At 40.1% G+C, this 22,389-nt stretch overlaps 3 protein-coding genes across 7 annotated transcripts in view; 1 reads left to right on the forward strand and 2 right to left on the reverse strand.

Annotated features, from left to right (window-relative positions):
* myo5aa (myosin VAa) overlaps positions 1-11,225 on the reverse strand; it is a 49,566-nt gene extending 38,341 nt beyond the window's left edge. For 4 of the 5 annotated variants that reach the window (XM_044030425.1, XM_044030424.1, XM_044030423.1 and 1 more), the window contains exon 1: positions 5,866-5,962. In XM_044030425.1, the coding sequence (XP_043886360.1) occupies positions 5,866-5,898 (33 nt within the window). In that variant the 5' untranslated portion in view covers positions 5,899-5,962. Of the gene's footprint in view, positions 1-5,865; positions 5,963-11,000 lie in introns of those variants that run through there. The other variant, XM_044030421.1, reaches the window with a different exon arrangement.
* A 1,838-nt stretch (positions 11,226-13,063) lies between these two features.
* LOC122772404 (cAMP-regulated phosphoprotein 19-like) lies at positions 13,064-16,427 on the forward strand. Its single transcript, XM_044030427.1, has 3 exons — positions 13,064-13,276; positions 14,398-14,520; positions 14,867-16,427. The coding sequence occupies exons 1-3, from the start codon at positions 13,220-13,222 to the stop codon at positions 15,035-15,037; spliced, it is 351 nt and encodes a 116-aa protein (XP_043886362.1). The 5' UTR covers positions 13,064-13,219; the 3' UTR covers positions 15,038-16,427.
* Positions 16,428-17,319: 892 nt separating this feature from the next.
* The window catches only part of fam214a (family with sequence similarity 214 member A), a 31,948-nt gene continuing 26,878 nt past the window's right edge, over positions 17,320-22,389 (reverse strand). Inside the window, exons 6-12 of the mRNA XM_044030426.1 lie at positions 21,802-21,927; positions 21,286-21,374; positions 20,329-20,425; positions 19,301-19,459; positions 19,092-19,160; positions 18,639-18,838; positions 17,320-18,545 (exon numbers count right to left, since the gene is read on the reverse strand). Of these exons, the coding sequence (XP_043886361.1) occupies positions 18,392-18,545; positions 18,639-18,838; positions 19,092-19,160; positions 19,301-19,459; positions 20,329-20,425; positions 21,286-21,374; positions 21,802-21,927 (894 nt within the window). The 3' untranslated portion in view covers positions 17,320-18,391. The remainder of the gene's footprint in view (positions 18,546-18,638; positions 18,839-19,091; positions 19,161-19,300; positions 19,460-20,328; positions 20,426-21,285; positions 21,375-21,801; positions 21,928-22,389) is intronic.

The raw sequence follows: 22,389 nt of genomic DNA on the forward strand, positions 1-22,389 counted from the left end.
ATGTTTGTGTGTGTCTGCAGAGTAAGAGTCACACAGTGCAGAAACTAAAAGAGGGAGACCCACAGGAACAGTCAGTATCCTCCAACCACAGATCACAACCTAAAATTCATTACACACAAATAAACACAGCTAAAATATCTGTCAGGCCCAGTTCCACACACGTCTGTCCTCAATGGACAATAGATGAAATGAAAACAGTTCAATGGCATTTAAAATTCAAGACAATTTATGTAATATTATCAAAGGTTCCAACAGCAATAAACAAATAAATAAAGTACACTATAAATGTGCGATAGAGCAGAAGGAGTCTGGTTTCAAGCTAATAAAAAAATCTATATAACATAAATTAAGATGATATTAATGGCACTGCAGCAATTTATAGTAAGAAATACGGGGTTAAATAATGTTGATTGACTGGTGTATTTATATATTAATGTGTATAATTACTAATATTAATATATCATTTAGATTTATAAGAGAGCATAGTGTTCACAGCAGCCTCAGCCTTATGTATTTTTTTCCCTTTATACTTTACGCTCTCATAGTTGAGACATAATTTTGTGTAACTTCCATTTAAAACTCTGCCCTTTCTCTTAAGCAGCATCTGCTCATGTGCACATTTGTGTTGCTCCATTTCAAAACAGTTTCCTTAGACTGGAAAAAAAAGTAAAGAAACTGCTCCCTCCCTCTGCATTCCACCATTTCATTAGTCAGTTTCACTTTTTTGGTCCCTTTAGGAGGCTGTCCTTGCAGCCTCCTAGCAACAAGGAAAAGGAGAGAGAGGCGGAGGGGGGGGTGAGGGATAGAGAGAAAGCTAAAAATAGCACTACTGAGTTAGAGACATCACTGTGCTACTGAGCAAAACAGTGGTAATCATCAAGATCTTCACACACACGCGCATGCACACACACGCACACACATTGTAGTGTTAAATAATTCAGCATTGACACCTACTGACATGTGAAACAGATGTAGGTGTGTGTGTGTGTGTGTGTGTGTGTGTGTGTGTGTGTGTGTGTGAGTGGGAGGATTGTTTTGAATTATAGACTTCATATAATGAACAAGTGATAACACTTTGGAGAGTTTTTGACTGGTTTTAAGAATCAGGTTAGAACTAGATTAAGATACAAGTTGAAACTGTCATTGGTGATGATTGAGAAACTAACAAAAAGGCAGGGATATAATGCTGCTGGATGAAACTCACACACACACACACACACACGTTTCACACAGCTAATCTTCTGAGGAAACTGCATTGACTTCCTTTCTTTTGGACACCCTTACCAAACCCTTAACCCTAACCTTAACCTAATCACATTTCAAATCTTAGCCTCATACTTAAGAAACTGCCACAATAGGTCTCTATGAGGACTACTGGTCCTGACAAGGACATAAAGACACACAAAGAAACACACTCACACACTCCACCATGTAACATAAGATGGAGCATTTGGAAACTGGAGAGAAAGTTTCGATGAGTCAGAGAACAGCAGCTCCGTCTCTACTTAACAGAGAAATGGATGATGACATGATACAGTATGTGACATCAGAACTCAAGCAGCCAGAGAGGTTCAGTTTTATTTGCAGGTCTGTGATTCCTGGACTTGTTTTAGTTGCTCATTAACACTGGACACAGTCACACTGATGGAAGGCTCATGTGATTTCTCTATGATGGATTTGTGTGAATATAAACTGTGTGTACAGAGAGGACATTTAGACAAAATAAAAATGCATGCACTGCATATCTACTATTACAATAGGGAGAAAATGCACACAAACAATGCAACACAGTCCTCAGCTCCTCTAATCTGCAACCAGTCAGGGACAGAACAGACGCCCTTCGATGTATACAGTGTGATCCCACCTTGAGTATACAACTGCCTTTGTTGCCCTCCAGAGAGGCAGCAGAGAACACAACAAGGTGACTTCTAGATAAAAGGGGCATTCTGGCAATTCGGTACTGGATTATGGATTATTATTGTGACATATTCACATAAGAAACGTTGGGGAAATTAAGCAGCCAAGATATGTTTTCGGTCTACGGCTGCAGATTTATTTACCAATTCAAAATATCATACAATACTGACAAACATCCTTTTATGATTTCTACAGTCCCAGATCGTGTTTTGTCTTACCACAGCCCAAAAATATTCAGATTAGGGCTGAAACAGATTCATCGATTATGAATCGATTACTAAATTAATCGTCAACTATTTTGATAATTGATTAATCAGTTTTTTCAGGGGTTTTTTCCCCAGATTTTTCAGCTTCTCAAATGAGAATATTTTCTGGTTTATTTGCGCCATATAACAAACTAATCATTAAAACTGAATCATTTTGGTTTGTGGACACTGATCCCCAACAGATTAATCGAAAAATGACAGTTGACTAAAGAGCAGGACAGTTCACAACAGGAAAAGGTTGCTCTTCATGGTTAGGGTTGATGCTAATCCTGGTTTAACTGAGACAAAGGATCAGGAACTGATTAGGAAAGCTCAGGGTTTAGCATTAGTTAATCTTATTCCAGTCAACTACCCCACAGTTTCCATTACATTCGCATTATATTGTTATAGGTTACCACTGCTGCAAACACAACAACAAATATTTTACAAAAACACTGAATAAAGTGAGCAGGAGAAAAAAAACAATGATGTACGACCAATACAACTGTGTGTCACAGTTGATAAACCTCATAAGAAACTTGATCGATGTTTCAAATAGTCAATATTTATTTACTTTATACTTTCTTTTTATTGAGGCTATAGAAGCTGACACAAAATGCAGACTGCAGATAGTGCTGTTCAATAAATAGTCGTTCATTTATTGGTCACTGGATGCACTGATTTCTCAATAGAAAAACCTATATCATTCAATCCCTAGTGTGTGAGTGCTTGCGTGCATGTGTGCGTGAGTACTTGTATTTAATTCTTCTGGACCTTTCCTGGCCTTTCCTCTTCATGGAGACCAAAACATGGTCCTAATGAGAACCTCATTTCTGAGGTACTGGTTAAGCTGAGGGCTAAGGTTTTAATTATGGTTAGGTAAAAGTTAGGATTAGGCATTGACTGGTTAGGGTTAAGGTTAGGGTTAGGTTAGGGTAGCTCTGTGGGCTCTCTTTCTCCTAGTGATCGAACTGTTATGATAAATGTTTATGACAACACCTACATGGAAAACACTCATTTACTTTTAAATATACAATATGTAATTGAATCATCATTGCCTGAACTCATTTGACGATGGTTTGAATGTAATAGACATGTGTTTAAAAGTTTCACACTTCAGTTTTAAATACATAATTAAAATGGCATTCATTTTCTTTTTTATATAATACTGCAGGAATCCTCTCCTCAGTTGTGATCAACTCACAAAATGATAGTGTTCTTCATCTGAACAGAACAATGAAAGGAATTCAGAACCAGGCACATCATGAGAATGAACCAAGTGGAAACAGATTAAAACCTTAAAACACTATACAGGGTGGTAGAGGCAACTGTCTGGACAGCTGCAGTGGAATGTGAAAAGTGTTTTGCCCACATATTCTCAGTAAAGCAGTCAATAGAGTCTCAGAGTGCAGAGGCCTCGTCACATGATGCCACTCGTGAGAATCTGCTGTTTTTCTGCTCAGCTGGGCAGACACAGCATGACGCTAAGGTCTGGAGATCTCAGTCAGTGCTTGTGGAAAGCCTGGTTGGCAAAAACCCGCTGCTAGACTCACTACACCCAGGTGTTACCTAACATGACTGCAGGCAGAGGTTGCATGCCAGTGCCGTAATAAGAGGCTGTGATGCTGCTCAGCCCCTGATCACATAAGTGTAGTCAGAGTTAATATCTTCACTTGTGTAGGTGATAAAAAACAAAAAAGGGCTGCCGACACTAAAATTATAATGTTTTTGGTTTGTTTATAGCAGATAATCGGCCCATTTCAGTGTTGGTCTACAGGTTTTTTTACTATACTTATGTTTCTATTAGGGATGCACTCCAAAGCAGTTACTGTACATCAATGTACTCTTTATTTAATGTGACAAATTGCTGAAGGTACAACAACTTCATATTTTAAATCAGGCTGTCAATGTGAATTAAAGTTACAGTTCAGGCCTCCTGATACTAATAACTAACTAAGCCAACGACATCTTCAGAGTATACGTTCTCTGTCACCAGACAGCGCTTTCTGCAAACCGCTCACTCTCCTGCACCAAACTTAGGTTACTGGAGTTAACCTAAACGAAGGATTTCAAACACATAAGTTACAAAATGACATATTTGAATTTACTGATGGATTAAAAACATTTATACTTTATTCTAGTTTGTTTGCACAATGATGAGGCAGGGCATCCTCCACATGGTATTGTTTTACTCTTTATCTATATGCATGTGACAAATAAAAATGAGGGATGAATGATATTGTACTTTTTGCCGATATCTGATATGCCGATATATCAGGAGAGCTTGGACCGATAAATGATACCAATACCAATATATATACTGTATGTTTTTCCCTGCACCCCACTGCAGGTAATTTCATCTTAACATAATATTTTCCCTACTCCTGTCACAGCAGATCATGTTTCTTTTGAGCAAAATAATAAAAAGAAATAATAATAATAATAGTTGTAGGCGCCAGCATAGAAGTCAAGGAGGTAGCCGCTTATTTAGCCTACTGTTGTGGTCATTAGTCATTTCAGCAGATCTTGGTGTGTTTGCCGATATCTGATAACACATTTTAAAGCTGATACCTATATCGTGCCAAACTTCAGTTTCCAGACAGAAAACTCCTGTTTGAGGGGAGATTTAGAAGTTAAAATACAGTATTAAGATGTCAGTCTTAATTAGAAGAGTCTTTTGTCAAGTGGCAAACAGCTGTTTTACCTTATAGTCAGTGCTATGTGTCAGAGCCACATAAAAGCACACCTCAAAAACACTGAACTAAACCTTAAATACAGTGTTTATCAGGGAAGAACTTACCAAAGTTAAGTGTGATGCATTGTTACACATCTGCCCACATGTGGTTGAGACTGTCCCTTTAATGAAATGTCTGCACTGTAAAAAGCTAGTGTATTAGTGAGGCTTCAGAGGGAAGGAAATGTTTGCATAATGCTGTATGGAAGAAGCATCAGACTCAGCTGTCGGTTATTTAGGACATGCAGAGAATTGGATGTCAGATGTTTGCCTCCATTTTGGTCATGTTACACCTTCAAAGCGTTTAAATCTGTTGTCTTTAAGCTTTCTGATGACTTCAATAGAACAGCTTCTGCCATGTTTTTGTCTTTCATGCATCCACAGAAAACAAACAAACAAACATAGACAGTAAAAAGTACAAAGTGAAAAATATGGGATGTGACACCAAACTAGAGATTCTAAGGTTTGATCTGCAAGTCTACAGTACAAGCATTATCCTCTGCCACAGGAGACACACAGCCATGGACGTACGTGTGGCAGCGATACTGAATTTGGCTTCCGCTGATTGAATTTTGACAAACTGACAAATATTCTACTGTTATTTCAATTGAAGATGAAACATGGTTTGTTGCTTATTTTAAGCTCTCATACCAACCAGCTGGTTTCATTGACAGTGACAATGACCACTTTCTACTGAGATTAATTCAGAAGCAGGGTGTGTCCGGACTGGCCTGTGGCTATGTTTCCTTAGATCCGACTCCACACCATACACAAGACCAAAACTTTGAGATCACTTGTCCAATAACTGCATAAAGTTTAAGCTTAAAAGAGACAGTGTCTGCTCTTTCAACAGATCAGCCCGTTCTCATTGAATTTTTCGTTTACAAATTCACACACTGAGTAAAACTACTATTTAGCAGCTAAATAAACTAAAATAAACAACTTAAAAGAAGGAAAAATAAAACTTACTTTGACAAACATATACTCCAACTCCCGGTTCATCTTGTCTCTTTATCAAGCCTCTAGCTCATTCTGTGAGTCCTCTGCTCTTTCTGAAAGCCTTCAGCCACAAGACCTAACCACTAACTGATCGAGCACTGAGCTCCAGAACTCACTGGTGGATGAAACCATCCCACTGTGTGCAGACACAAGTTCCTCACCTTGTGACAGATGACGTCCTCATGTCTATCACATAACCAGGCTTCCCTCCTCAATCACATGAGCTCTGAGGCTGACGTACTCTCAGAGCCAGCAAACAGCACAGTGTGTGACAGTAAGCCTGAACCTCGCTACTATCCACACACACACACACACACGTTCATGTTTTAGAGAAGCTCAATGTCTTTGTAACATCTGTGGAACAATTGAAACGGTTTTTATTTCTGTTTCCCATGAAAAGCTCAGCAGATGCAGTCCTACTCGCTGTCCGTACGTCGTTAGACAGGCAATGACTACTTGCCTGAGCATATACAACATGACAGTGCAATTATGTTAACCGGGTTATGACAGTAATCTAATGCACATGCTCCAAATTGGATCTGAGAAGAAACAAATGAATCGGTAGTTTTAGATAACCTCGAATCTGCCACTTCATGCAGTTGATATAATACAGAATGTATGCAGATATCAAACACTGTGCTTATCTGCTAAGGTTTTGTTTATGAAAATAATACAAATTACAGAAAAAAAAATACTGAAGAGCAATGTTCACCATGTGATTAGTGGATGCTGAGCTTACAACGGCATTTGATTTAGTCATTCAAAACTCTACTTTTACTGTTGGTCATTACATCCCAATGTAATTTTAACTCAAGCTATTTAATTTATTCCAAAGAAAACCACAACTATAAAGCTCTCTCTTGGATTGAAACAGTATAAGCATCATATGAGAAGAAGCAACAACAGGTGCTTTCATTTCATTCACTGCGGTTAATATGGAATTGTTAGGGTCTAATCGATCCCTCACAGCCCTTAACTCACACAAATACTCTGATGGCACAACCTGCAGGACACTCTGAGGTTTAGTCATTTGCTGAAGGACAAATCAACACGTGGACCGGAGGAGGCGCATTACCACTGACCATCCAATTAGTGGACGATGCACTATGTGGTGTAAGGAATTACTTTGTATCTCGCTCATTTCTGTGCAGACAATGAAGAGAAATGTGAAGGTTGCGGCAGTAGTAGAAACCATGGGTGTGTTTCCTTGTCTGGATCCTTTGTAACCATCAGAGGCAACCAACAGTCCTTCATAGGCACACAGCGACATGCTGACAGCCCATTAGACTGAGCAATAAATCAAAATCAAAAATGCAACATGAAACAGGGCAATTAGCAAATTGCAAAGGCTGTGATTTACTAATTCATTCATTCATTCATTCATCTCCTACTGCTTTATCCTCCACATGAGGGTCGCGGGGGAGCTGGTGCCATATACATCTACATTCATATAAGAAACAGTTGAAATCTTTTCAGTCTCATACCTACATTACATTGTATAAGTTAACATTTTGATGGTGTCTCGTGTGGTAACGCCCTATCATGTTATAAATCCATTACACAGAATTGTTCAGCCCTAGAAAACATGATGTAAGGATCATTTTTGTATCGAATGCTTGACAAAGAAGATATAAAACCAGAAAGGCAGATTAAATAAGCATAACCGACAGAATAGGAGTAATGCTATGAAAAAGATTGTATAAATCTATTCAAAAGTAAAACAATAATAATGATAGTAAAAATAAGTGTGAATGTTATTGTCCACATTTGTTTTCACCAAATAAATAAATGGATATGTGAATGAATTAATAGATCACTGGATGGATGACTGAATGAACTCATCCTGATCTCCTACATCATAACTTCTGCAGATTTTCTTTTCAGCTGAGGTTCATCAATGAACCCTGAGTCTTGTGATACTAAATATACAGCACATGCTCTAAATGTGGATCAAGGAAACACGAATGCAGTATGTTTTTTGAAACTGGAGCTTGGAAAAGCCTTTCCAACTCTGAGTCATGAGTCTAAAGGAGAGTCATCCCACTTCTATTTCCAGGAGAATATCCTCCCTCTCCTTTGCCCCTGCTTCTTCTCTCACCAGCACTGGTTTCTGCTCAATCACCACCACTAACTATCGTTTTGGCTCCTACTTTATCTTGGCCTTGATGTTAAAATGGAGCAGAATGTCTTGCTCTGTGCATTTGTGTACGTCTGCTGGTGTTAACCACGCAGCTCAGTCCCACTCAGTACACTTCTATAAAGTTGACTCATACACACAAAGGACACGCTGTGTTTTCTACCACTGTTTTGGAAAAGTAAATCACAGAGAGGGGTCTGACATCAGACGCCGACTTCTAAAACAGACTCTACCATTCAAAGGGGTGACTAACTTTAGGTTTCCTCGCCACACTGACACACATACGCCATTATTTCTTTGAAAGTAAAACCATTTGACACACAACAAGACTTCCATAGAACAAAATGGGCAGATTACTATCTGGAAGTAAGAGACCCTTGTTTGTCTTTAACATATAGGGCTGAAAATAACGGTTATTTTCACAACGCATTTATCAGTAAGTATTGAAGTGATGCTCAACTTTGAAAAGCTAAAGCGCAATGCATTTAATTCAATAGCAATATATATCATTATAGAATTTTCTTCAATATAACAAAGGTTATCAATAAATGTCAATAATATTTACGCTTTGAGACAGAACACATGATTGGTATAAAAGTTGTTGCTTGAGATTAATGTTTCGGTTCAAACAAGTGTTTGTCACTTTCTGATCATCAACACATTTAAAACCAATACGTATAATTTCTTTATTAAAAATGAAAACATCCAAGATTAATGGCCAACATTTTTCTGACTCCCGCTAAACCCATAGACTCTTGTTTTTATATTCAAGGTCACAAACAGACAGTTTTATTTTGGTCACCCTTTTTATGACATCATCCACTTTACTGTCAGTGTTATTGGGAGATGACCAAGGAGATGCTCCTGTGTATTAACTTCAAAGATTTCAAAGACTTCAAAGGCAGACCTATGAAGTATCAACCAGTGTGTTTGTCTTTTGTTTTTGCTTTTTATTGCATGTATTTGTCACTAGTGGATAACAACTAACCATCGCTCTCACAGGACAACAAATCCACATTGCTTCACATCACAATAAAACTTAGGTCTTCTTTATTGTTTCAAGTGACCCCTAGAGGTAGCAATAACATACTGTGTATTAGGGCTGAGCAATTAATAGAAAAATATGGCCTAAGGTAATTTTCAAATCGCAGGAGGCACAATATTTCTTGAAGTCAAAATGTGTGTCAAATTACCATTTTAGATGAAATACTGTCCAGACCTATACAAATTGTACTCTACAGACTGAAGAAAACATCTTTGTTTCTCACAGATCTGCACAGATATCACACAGTAACCATTTAAAATAGGTTATTCAAATGAAAACAAGACTAAAAATGGCGTTTTTCAGTTATCCCATACCCCCGGTTTCAATAGGTTCCTACACACCTTGTGCTCGGAGAATTACCATTCCCTCAAATATCGCAAATCATATCACAATTGCAATTTCGGTCAAAATAATAACAATTAGATATTTATTCAAGCCACAAAACCACAATGAACAATTCAATTTCAACTCAGGAGCAAAACTCTGTTTATAAATGATCTGATATTTATTGTGATAGTTAGCGATATAGACTTCTTTTTTTGATGTGATAATAATACATCTGGTCATATCACCCTGTCCTACAATCTCTGTCAGAACCCCTAATCCTTCAGCCCTAGTGGCAGCTCAGACTGAAAAAAGACATAGAAAAAGATGTAGAAGATAAAACCATAACACACACACACACACACACTCACACACAGTTACATTTTTTGTTATTCAAGCTGAATGGTGGGTGACTCATCACCCTCCACACACACAATCATGAGTTCGCACAGCTATCCTTTAAGACTCTGCCTTGACTTCCATTCATTTGGAAGCCCTAACCTGAACTTAATCATAAATCTCAGACCTAAACTTAACCCTCTGTCTCTTCAGGGCCAGGTTTTGGTCTCTATGAGGACTACTGGTCCTGATAAGGTCAATGTTTATGCCAGAAAAATGTCCTAAACAGGTAACAAATATAGAGAGTGCGGATATTACATAGACATTTTACAATAGCAGCAGCAGCAGCAGCAATACTGATGACCTTGTAAGTCTTCAGTACAGTAGGCCTGTTCAGCAGCAGTGTCATATTCTCCTCAGTGAGCACTGGAAACAACACACACACACACACACACACACACACTAGCTGAGGCTTCAGGGCCTCCGCTGGTCCAAACATCCCGGATGTTAACAGGAGGGACGATGATGATGATGATGCTACACTGTCCGGATGCTGCGCTCGTCTCTCGCAGCATCTGTATACGGTACCCAAGGACTCGGCTCACACCGCAAATAACTGATTCAAACGATTCATTCGAGCGATACCAAAGAATTAACGCACACACTTACAGATGAACACGCAGGTTTGAGCCAAAGCCAAATATTGTGGTTTAAAGGCGGCCGTTAAACCGCGATGGCTGGCACCGCCTTTGCATCACCCCAACCCCCGAGCTAATGAAAGAGTGATGTGAAACATGAAGGCCAGAGAAGAGACGATAGATGACAACAAAACAACAAAAAAGTAAACATTCATAACAATAATAATAATAATAATAATAATAACGCTGGGTTTATTTCTTAGTGTGTGTGTATGAGAGATGAAGGCGGCTGCTGTGAGGACAACACCGAGGTAATCTTTGTGTCAGCTGCAGCATCTCAGCGCTCACCTGACATCTACATTTGTATTCACGTATATAATAGACACCAGCTGAGAATTCCACAGACGTTTTCATTCATTTACAGCCGGCGCCACCAAACCCATGCTGTCATTTACACAGACACAGACGTGTCCCCGCCAAGAAACTCCCTGTTCGTGTGTTCGGTGTCAAAATAACCGCTACAACATTAAAGGAAGACATTCTGTAAAAAAAACAAAACAAAAAAACCCCGCTAGACGGTCATTCATTTAGCGCCGTGCTAGCACCACACGCTTGTTTTTACCTTTGTGAAGAGCTCCGACGCTGCCATTGCTACTGTGTCCCCCGGTTCTCTCCGCTGACTGTGGGACAGACGTGCTTTAAGGTCCCGGCTCTGCTCCGGAGCTCTGTGTTATTGTTGTTGTGAGACTCGCAGTGAAGATGTGGCTCTTTTATCTTCTCGCCATGATAACCTGCACCACACCGGGATCCTGCTGCTGCTGCTGCTGCCGAGGTTTCGGCGTCTCACTTTGCATTCTGGGTACGATGGATGAAATGATTCAGCAGCCAAACACTGCTGCTGCTGCTCATTGGCAACTGCGCCACCTGGCGCTCATGCCTCAGTACTACACCAACAAAAAGGATTTTTTTTTTTTGTTGTTGTTGTTCCTAAAAGTGCAGTAGGCGGCATTTTATTTGGATAACACCAGGGTCAAACGACTGAGGGGGGCTTTAAATTAATAAAAACAGTTTCCAAAAAGCTTAAGAAAAACTATTCTCCCCCAAATGTTTTTTGGGGGGGAGGGGGGGTTGGAAACCTTGCAGCACAAATCCAGGTTTCTGTGAAATGGTTCCTTAGATGTGGAGGAGGATGAATTCTCTGTTCACATGATCATTGATCCTTCTAGTGTTGGTGGTTTTCTCTCACGAGCACATCTCTTAATTCAGATTCAATAGCTTCCCGTACACAATCATCATCAATTCACACAGACACAATGCAAACATACAGACATACAGCAGATCGGGCATCAGACAATAGGGACATAGGAAGGAAGGAGGGAGAAATAAAGAAAATTAATAAATAAGGTTACTAAAATTATTAGCATGGCCCACAAAGATTACCAGATTAAGTAAAAATTTGTAAAATTAGTCAAATTGACTCTGATCCAAGTTTAGTTGTATGTTAGACAACTTAAAGCAGTGTTTATAGCAGAGACTACATACTTTACACGCTGCCCCCCTAAGTGCAAGCCTTAACATAATACAGGACATTTGATGCGGTTTTCTGAAATGTTATGTATGTATGTTATGTTATGTTATGTAACTTATATCATACGGAAGAGGATTAGGATCATATGTAAACAAAGATGTTTGGAAACACACACACATATATATGTATATATATATATACATATATATATATATATATATATCTCCTGAGATTAGTCAGAATTCTTAGATTTAATGTCAGATCAGACATAACTGGATGTAATGTGACAGTTTTGCAGTTTTAGTATAAATTACATGATACTTGAGCAAAGATATTTTACCAGAAAATGTCTTTGGTAGAAGTTGAAGTCACTTTTTATATATTATATATAAAATATATAATATTACTTGAGTAAAAGTCTTAAATTATATGACATTTACTGTACTAAAATATCAAAAATAAATGTCTGATATAAAATGTACTTAAGTTTTAGCAGTAAAATTATTAAAAAAGTGAGGAGTTAGGATTGAGCCATGATAGCTCAGTGGTAGGGCAAGTTGTCTTTCAGTTGAAAGGTTGTGTATTAAACTCCTGGCTCTGCTAGTCTATATGTGTCCTTGAGCAAGACACTTGAAGTGTGTGAATGGATGAATGGCAAAACTATAGTGAAAAGCAGCTCACCAAGACAAGAAAGGCTCTCTATTACAGACTATTACCAGCTCTTCTTCTTCTTCTGATTTTATTTGGTAGTAATGAGTAACAAAGATATAGGAAATGTTGCGGAGTAAAAGTTGCTAGATATACAAATAACAAAGTAAAGTACAGCCACGTGAATTTTGTACTTGAGCACAGTAACAATTACATTACAACACTGCAGCTGTGTATTTTGTACTTGAGCACAGTAACAATTACATTAAAACACTGCAGCCGTGTGTCACAAATACAAAGCAGGCCGTCCATCTGACTTTAATCTCAGAATTCTAAGAATCTGAAGATAAAAGAGTCAGAAATTTGAGAGAAAAAAAACTGGACAACAGTAAAAGTTGGACAACAGCTGATCACTGATGACGCAATCTCGATCCAATCTCAGCACTGACCGGGCGCGCGCCTGCGCGGCGAGAGTGCCCGAGCGTGAGCGCGCCCGGTGGTGACTCCGCATGTGACGTAAATTTCTTGTGCGGGTCCCTGGAGAGAGAGCGCTCGGCAGCAGCAGTCGTATGGGAAAGGAAAGCTAGAATTCTGGGGATTTCTGTGGATCGCTCGTCCGACTGGTGAACCATTCTCTGGTCTGAGGAGATAACGACACATTAGAAATGTCGGGGCATAACGAAGAAGCGCAGACGGTGGAGGAGACTTTAGTGGACGAGAAGGTAAATGTGCGGCGGCACCATTGACTTTGTTATGGCTAACGCTACGCTACATAGCGTTAGCTTCTTCGTCCCGCGCTCCTTATTTTTGACATATCACCCAACAACAGCCACAAAGCCATGGTAATTTCTCAAACATATGTAAAATATTGTGTAACGGACTCGCTGCTCAGGCGTGTTGGTTGTCAACGGCGCGTGTTTTGGATGTTCGGTGTAAATGTCAAGAGGTTCTGTGAGCTAATGTTAGCTCAGCATCTGTAAGCTAACTGTCATGACATTCACACATTCACTGGTACGAAGCAGACAGTTAGCTCAGCAGCTAACGTTAGCAGCAAATGCCTGTACTGTGGCCTGAAGGCTGAAGCCTTTTTACTGTACCAGCATGCTACCACTGCCAGCGCTAACACCAACTGGTTCCAGCGGAGAATTTATTTCCAGCCAACGATAATCTCAGCCAATTCCAGAGTCTATTAAAGCCACACAGCCAAGTTTATTTGCCGCGGAATGTGTTGTGTGATCAACAGTGTATGTTCTAACATACTGTTGCCACACATGGTATCTCAACAATAATTCTTGTTTTAAGGGATGCACGATGTTGGCCTTTTTGCAGCTATGCCGATATATCGGGAGTGCTTGGGTCGATAATCAATACCAATATATATATATATATATATATATATATATATATATATATATATATATGCTGTAGTTCATCTGCTTTTAGGTTTGATATGTTGTAATTGTTGTTCAGAGTTTTGGTTAGTCATGGTTAATTTAGTTATTTCTGACCTGTCTGTCTGCTCAAACCTCTTATCACTGCTATCAACACAGAGAACTCCCACTCTTTTGGATATTTTTTTTTAAATTAAAATCATTTGATATAGGTGGTTGAATATTTAAACATCGATGCTACATATCTACATTTAATCTGGACAGAAAAGCCATTTATGCACAGATCTTATTCATGTATATTCGACTGGGAAATGCACAAATAAGTATATGAACAGTCAGGTTGTTTCTCTCCTGTGTTCTGGCCTCAGATGAATATTCCAGTACTTGTGCATTAATGTGCATTAACGGTGTAGTTTCTCACTCAGTGTCTCGTTGCTTGTGCTTGTTTTCAGGAGGTTCAGGACAAGGTGATCAGTCCTGAAAAGGCAGAGGAGGCTAAACTGAAAGTCAGATACCCACACTTAGGAAATAAACCTGGAGGCTCTGATCTGCTCCGCAAACGGCTCCAAAAGGGGGTGAGTTATCTTATGTTTGTCTGCTGAATAGTCGGGCTTCACCAGAGGACAGTATTACTGCTGTTTGGTGAAATAACTCAGTTTTATGGTCATTGGTTTTATTTAAGTTAATCCTGTTTGAGGAAATAAATGTCTTCTTACCAGACTTATTTTAAAATTGGATTGTGTGCATTGGAAACTTAACAGCAATGAAAACAAATTTGCTTTGCTTTTAAAACTAGATAAAATAACCTGCATTTGTTGCAAACTGAAGATACAGTGAAATTCTTCTTTTTTAAGCGTTTACATTGAATGTTTACTGTAAACTGTCAAAATGCAACTGTGACATTTGAATTTGTCTTTACAGCAAAAGTATTTTGACTCAGGCGACTATAACATGGCTAAAGCAAAAATCAAGAACAAACAGTTGCCAACAGCTGCACCAGAGAAGACTGAGATCACGGGCGACCACATCCCTACCCCCCAGGACCTGCCCCAAAGGAAACCCTCTCTGGTGGCCAGTAAACTGGCAGGCTGATGCAGCAGTGACATCTCCTGCAGCACCTCCCAAACCTAACCCTCTCCCCTCAAGTCCCGGAGCTGTAACACTAACTCTTCCACCCCCTCTTCCCACAGTTCCACCTGTTCCCCATTCTCAGCTTCCTCAACCCAACTCGACAAGATCCCACATCTTTTTGCTCAGTGAACTGATACTTATATTTTACTTTTCACTCCACTTGTCTTTGTTCCTCAGTACTTCTCTTAAATGACTGCCCTTCTGTCTGTCTGTCTGTCTGTCACTGTCCTCTTAACCTTCCATGGTCCTTTTTTTTAAATATGTTTGTTTTTCATTACTTCTGTGTGAGATACACTGAAAGACAGGAAATCAAAGTGTGAATGTGACAAACAGACTGTGACTCTTCTGTGCAGTGATGGACGATCAATACTATTGTGTTTGCAGACTGAAGAGAGGGGCATGAAGCGAAAGGTGCATCTTGTGTGATTGAAGGCTTTGGTATAGACATCAGGATTCCACTGTGTATGTCTGTTAGCGTGTGTGTGTGCGCGTGTGTTTTTGCTTCTGTTTGACACAGCGACAGATGTTAGTCTTTTAGTAAGTTAAACATCAAATTTGTGTCATTCACTGTATATCCTCATTCTGAATTATGCTGTCAATATGCTTGAGTGAGTGAGTATAGTATATAACCCAGAGGCCAAGCTTGGTGACATTGATTGTGGAACATGGTGGGGGACGTCGTTGCAGGGCTCCCAAAGGCAAACCTGTCTGGGCTTTAATTTGACTTCATTGCAGCGCACTGAACAGACATTTAAACATGCTTAAAAGCTTGGATGCAGCGAAAAAATCTTAGGACGGCAAGTGATGATTCATTCAAAATATCTTGAAACTTGTAGTGTTGAAAAGGTTTGCACTGTATTTCGTGTTGTGCCAGGTATTTTAGCCTCGGGGGGATGATGTAGTCGACTCCTCTTTTGGTTAAAGTTTCTAGTTCCAAGTTGCCATGAATGAGGCATCATCATGCTTGTTGACGGTAGTAAACAGGACCTGAAAGCTAAACCCCTGTCAGTAGGGACCAGTCTTTGTTGCTGTGAGTGGAAAAAAAAAATAAAAATCTATTGTCAAAGAAAATATATACTGGGAGGGAGCAGCTTGTAACACTGGGAACAAAGAGTCCAATAAATTGTGTTCAAATTTGGGGGTGAAATGTAAGTAGTTTTATCTTAAAATTGTCCTGGGCTCTGTGTAGTGCTTTTCCAGGGACCTTGCTGACTGGACAAAGTTTACCTGTGATGTGGGAAAAATCTAAGCTAGTGCTACATCGGTCTGAGCTGTGCATGTATGTGGCTGATCTGCTGTCACTCTATGCCATTTTGTTTTGTAAATAAAATAGTTTTGCACAAATGTTTAATTGCTGCGTCGTGCTTGTTTTGTAGCATATGTAATGTAGTCTGGAGTTCTTTTTGAGGCCATGGTCATGCACGGGCAGGCTTTTTTAAATTGGTCATTTTTTTGCATCATTGGTCAGCAATTTCATATATAATGGTTACTCAGCACAATGAAATCCAGTGATCTGAAAGAGAATACCTCTGCATATACTCACAGCTAAATTCATAGCATGTCAGTAAACTTTAACCAATAAGATCCCAGGTAGTGAAACCTATTTGCTGTCCCAAAACTTCACTTTAAGTGCTTTTGGGTACTGTAAAAATATCATAAAAAATCTTCACAATTGTGATCATAGCTTTGTTAAAACAGTAAATCTAACCATGGCCTAAGACCTTCGCCCCGGTACTGGATATTTTTTATAATTATCAGAATAGTTTAAATATTGTCACATTTGAGTCCTTTGAGTGTGAAGCTTGAAAGGGACAAGTTAGAGCTGCATTGCACCAGATTACTTGGCAAGTAGTTTGAATCCTTTTTTTTTTTTAAGGCTTGTTGGCGTTTTTAATATTTGCCACGGTCAATAAAGCTTCATTACTGGTTTTAGTATTTAAATATTTAAATCCTGAATATGTACACTCTTCAACACATTTACATACATACATATATCCACCTCGTATAAAATGTGTCTACTGCATAGGTCTGTGATGGATCTGAATAAAACCAATAGTATTACCAGCCGTCTAAATCATTCCTCCAACCTTGTGTGAAAATAGTGTTAATTACATTAACAAGTCTTTGAGCTTTAGATCACTATAGGTTATTATTAGCATGTAGTTGTGACATCTCGATCCTGTGTATGTGTGTGTGTGTGCAGTGATGAATGGCCAAACACAAAGAGATGAGCAGAGTTCCAGTTTGCTTTAGAAGATATATAGATATATTTTTTTTCCATGTTTGAATATTAATGTCAAAAATACATACTATGATATACAGTTTGCACTACATCTGAGCATGACAGACGCCACAAGTAGTAACTGAAATATTAATTTAAATATTAAATAAAACTGATGATAAGTAAACTGAAGGTGAATGTGTAAACACTAAACTAAGGTTACTTTTTTTCTATTGCAACACTTCCGATAAAGTGGTTCTGTAACAGTACAAAAGTATTAGAATATTACTATTTTCTTTCATTTCCAGTTATGAGAAAAAAATCCACAGTGCACTTCTGACGCTCCGCTGCGATGCGTTCATATGAATCGAGCTTGATTGCATGTTCGACTTCTTAAATGGTCCATGGTATGTGTGTTTGTTATTTTAGACGAGGATGGTGTTGCAGTGCAGTCTCTCCTGTTCGCCCTCTTCCACATGCACGTCCTCCGCTACGAGCACAAAATCACAAGCTCCACGTCAAGTTCACCTTCAGGTCACTCCTTTGCTTTTGAAAGGGCCTCGTATTGCATTTAGGAAAAGGAAAAATAAATCAGATTTAACACTTAATTCATTTAGTCAAGTAAAAGTCAAACCAACATCTTGATTTGAGTAAACAGGAGAACGGTAGCCTGAACTGAGATCATTTAAGTTGAACTGCTTTTATCGACAATCACTGGTTTTCCTGCCAGGTCGATGGAGGGAATGAACACAACAGCTTCTGATAAGGCCTTCTAAATCAGGGGAACACTTTTCTGAAGCATACTCTATAACTTACAACCTCTGACTCCACTTCTGTGATCCAAAAATCATGCAAGGTTTTGTTTCTGGTTTGCCTTCCCGGTTTACAACCTCCCCTTGTCAGTTGTGAGTGACAGGAGGAGGTGAAATTTCAGATTTGGGCCAACGGGGAGGTGAGTGCTGTTGGCTGCTGTCCTAAATCCTCATTTCAGACACAAACCACACACACTGAGTAAGAGTATCGCTGGCATTGAAGTGTGATTCAAGCTTCAGTAGTGCCCTGTCCAGTGGAAGAGGGAAGGAAGGGGTCAGGGCTCAGCAGCGGGGAGAGAATGGCGGATCAATGGGCAACTCAGTGAAGGACTGGAGCTCGTAGGCAGCACCACTGTCCACCTCCATGGACTTCCTGGAAAAGAGCAGGCGGATGTCCCTATGGAGGTAGATCTTCCCAGACTTAGAGCTCTGGAACCTGTTTAATAAAAAAAAAACGGCTATGAATATGAGACGAGAATCATGCTGATGCTGCTGGATAGAGAGAAGACAATAAGGTCAGCTGTCTCACCTCAGATGAACGAGGTAGCGCAAGGTGCGTCCCTGGCCCAGGGCGGCGGACCTCCTGCTGCTCTGACTGTTACTGTCACGGCGGACGGGAACAGAGAAGGTCCTCTGGCGTAGGAAGGTCTGGTGTCCAGCTGGCATGGCTCGTAGGTCGTACATCACAACAAACATCTTTACCACGGTCTTGTTAGGGTTGAATAAGGTCTGAGTGAGGGGGACAGCAGGATTTAGACAGCTTTCTAAACGCAGACACGACAGCAAAACGCTGCACATTCTGACGATGTAAGGAACATAAGTTATAGTTTTATATAATTACATTACATGCCCTTGAGTCTGTGTGCAATACATTTCCCTCAACAGCCACAAGGGGTCTCCCATGACTTCAGCTGCCCTGTGTCGTCTGCTCTTTGTTCTCAATGACACAAATAATCTGCGTGTTCTACATCTGTGTACTCACCACTTGAATGGTTCCTGACGGAGGTACTCGGTAGCCCCGTTTTCCCAGGGACTCCAGGTTGATCACACCCTGTGAGAAAACGCGACAACAGTCAAGCCACACATGCACAAACAACACAACGAGAGAAAAGGGCTTTCATTTCACGGCTCAATTATGCAGGGGGGGAAAAATAAGACGACAGTATTGACTGGGGGAGAGGGGTATCTCACCATATATGGTGAGGGAGCGTTGTCATCAGAGACGCTATAGAATGACACATCGACAGGTAAGGTCAGGTGACTGGGGCAGAAGGACCCACTGGCTCCGACCTCCGCAGTGAAACCCTCCACTAACCCTAAAGGCTCCAGGCGGTAGTTCAGCACACACTCCTGCAGAAGCACAGTTCAGTTTCACACATTAATCACATTTCCTCCAGATTTGTTTGTTGCTTCACCGTCTCTGGTGGTGGGACTGATCAGGAGGACACTTTAGCTACTTCTTCAAACAGTCTGAACTTAAGATTATACGACTAGTCAATTCCCTCGTTTCAATAATCAACGTCTAGTCGACTACTTCAATCAGTTGGTTCTATTAAATCTGCCACTGCAACCTACTTTCCACAGTTGTACGGATGCTACGGCACACTACACCTCTTCTCTGCAATTCTGTCCTGTACTACTGTGCGTGTTTCCTTTGCTCTAACGAGTTTTAAGTCCATCTTTGCTGGCGCCCCGCAGACGTCGAAGCTGGTCCCAGACTCATTTGCAAATGCAAATTGTCTTGGTAATCCCAGACTAAAGAAGAGCGGCAGCAGCCAAACGGACACCCTTTGTGACCGTTCGGTTGGATTTGTATTCATTAGTGAGACGAGGAAAAGGCGAGTTATTCTCAGAAATATGAGAGGACTCTTACTCGTCCTCAATTATTGGCTGGTTTCAGAGCGAACAACACCCACATCTGATTAAAAATAAATCAATGCCTATGGTGTATGTAGGATCTGTGCTTATTATACAACTTAGAATATCCAAATATCTGCAGATGTGAGCTTCTTGTGACTGTGTCAAGGTTTTAATATTTACCATTATCTGGCTCAGGCACAGGTCTGACCCCTGTGGTATTCAAATTTCTATTATCAAAGGCCGATCGGGCCTGGATTGGGTGGCGTACGCACGCTTCAGGTGATATTTACACCTGAATCTGCACTGGTTTTTCTATACAAAGCTTGCTAAATGAGGGCCATAGTGTTTGTGTATTTTACCTCAAAGTTTCCCAGCAGACTGAGACTGGCAGGTGGAGCACTGGCACTGAACAGCTGCTGCGACTCGTCCGTGTACCCCTCTCTTTTTGGACACACCCTAAAAAGATTAAAGGCACACACCTGATCAAAGTGTTTTCTGCGTGCGAGCAGTGAAAGAGATTCTTGACGTGCTTTAAAGAGAGTATTTAATCTCTGTGTGAGATTAAATACCATTCACACTGAAATGTGTTTGTGTTGGCAAAGACAATATCCATTAAAAAAAAATCTTAATTCACGGGAGGAACAGACAGAAAGACAGTAATCTGTGTCTCTCTCTCACACACACACACACACACACACACACACACACACATCTTCACCATGTATATATTTATCTAGTACTCTAATCGTTTATACTACAAACAGAGACAGAATGGCTGAAATGACAAACTCTAGAAACTTCTGCTGAAACAAAAGTAGCACTGCGGTGCCATCTATAGCTGCTGTGTGTGGGAAGTGTCACGACACCACTTCACCTCTGTCTGCTGCCATTTTGGGCTGAATGTGTGCGATTCTAGGCTTAAGTCACAGTACAGTAGAGCTTCAGCAGGTGGCAGCGTAAGAAAAAAGCGGTCAGGAGAACAGGAGTGACCTCACCTTACCGCCAAGAACAACACTATATTTGCCTGATCTCTGAAACCGCAGGCGGCACTTCTATATCCTATTGTTAGTCTTCTTGATTTTAGAACCTCTATAATTATGGCAGTGTGGAAAAACTCTCCAATGCATTTATACGACACAGTAAAATGGAGTCAAACATTGCAGTTTTAGCTAAGAGGTTGCAAATCGAGGAGACCATTTGACTGTAAATCAGAACGGAGAGAGATTTACTTGATCCTGATGGTGTTAAGAGGAGAATGTGACATGAAAATGATCTCGACTCACGGAGAAACTGAGACACAGTGACAACATGATTACCTTTTTCCAGAGGCCCAAGGCAGACCCTTACAGCCAGTCAGAGAGGTGTCCAGGTCAAAGTAACCAGTTTGAGTTCTCCTCTGAGGAACCTGCAGCCAACACATGACACCTTCAGGGTTAAAGCTTGTAAATGTAGTTGTTTTTTTGAAAGGGTTGGACTGGCTATTTGCTTCAAAGCACAACTCCTTCAAAATAAATAACAATGTGTGACTATATTTGTATAAAAGGTGTCTGTGTAAAAATATAGACATGTTGTGACATGAGCGCGTGGAGGAACGTTACACCGTTTATATGCGAGAACGATCGAGGCGAGCGGTGATCCTGCAAAGTCAGGGCAACAACTCAGTGTGTCTGATGTGTGCTTTATGAGTGTACATTCACTTAGATATAAAAGCTGCTGCCAGATATTTCAGTCCTTTGAGGACAAACATTCCCAGGCTGAATGACAGAAAGGTGAGTAAGATTTCAGGAAGGGTAACGTGTGTGGTGTTACGGCAACAAAACTACGAGTCTTACAGGGCTTGATAGTAGTGGCAGCCCAGTGCAGGGGTGGAAGGCCTTGGTTGCGGTGGCGTCTAAGGAGTGGCGATTTTGTTTCTTCCAGCTGTTGCAGGGACGCAGAGGGGAGGGGCTGTGAGCGCGCTGGAGCACAGAGACGAGAGGAGAGAGATGATTAGTCAAGGAAACACCATTCCTCTGTATTATCAGTCCACTAGTTAAACATTCTACAGTTCAGTTTCTACTAAAAGTTAAGATGAGTGAAGACCATCATGTTTGTTAATGCCATACAAAAAACAAGTCACAATTTCCAGACATCATGTGCCAGACATTTTGTGGCTGTTGGGACATGGAGAGTTTGTTATTTTTGGACAAAGTTGTTTCCATAGCATGTGATTCATGTCATTACGCTATACTAGAGTAGTAATCTCACAGTATTCACAATTAAACGTTTGCTTTTCTTTTCTACTGACTAATTTAATGAATAATCAGACAGTCAGCATTTCATTTTATCTTTCTTTCTTTTTCTTTTTTTTTTAAACACAGAACTACACATATAGAACTATGTGATTTCAAAGAGACTCGGGCCTATAAGCCTATAGAACA

This window comes from Solea senegalensis, linkage group LG7, assembly GCF_019176455.1.
Source record: "Solea senegalensis isolate Sse05_10M linkage group LG7, IFAPA_SoseM_1, whole genome shotgun sequence".
Lineage (NCBI taxonomy): Eukaryota > Metazoa > Chordata > Actinopteri > Pleuronectiformes > Soleidae > Solea > Solea senegalensis.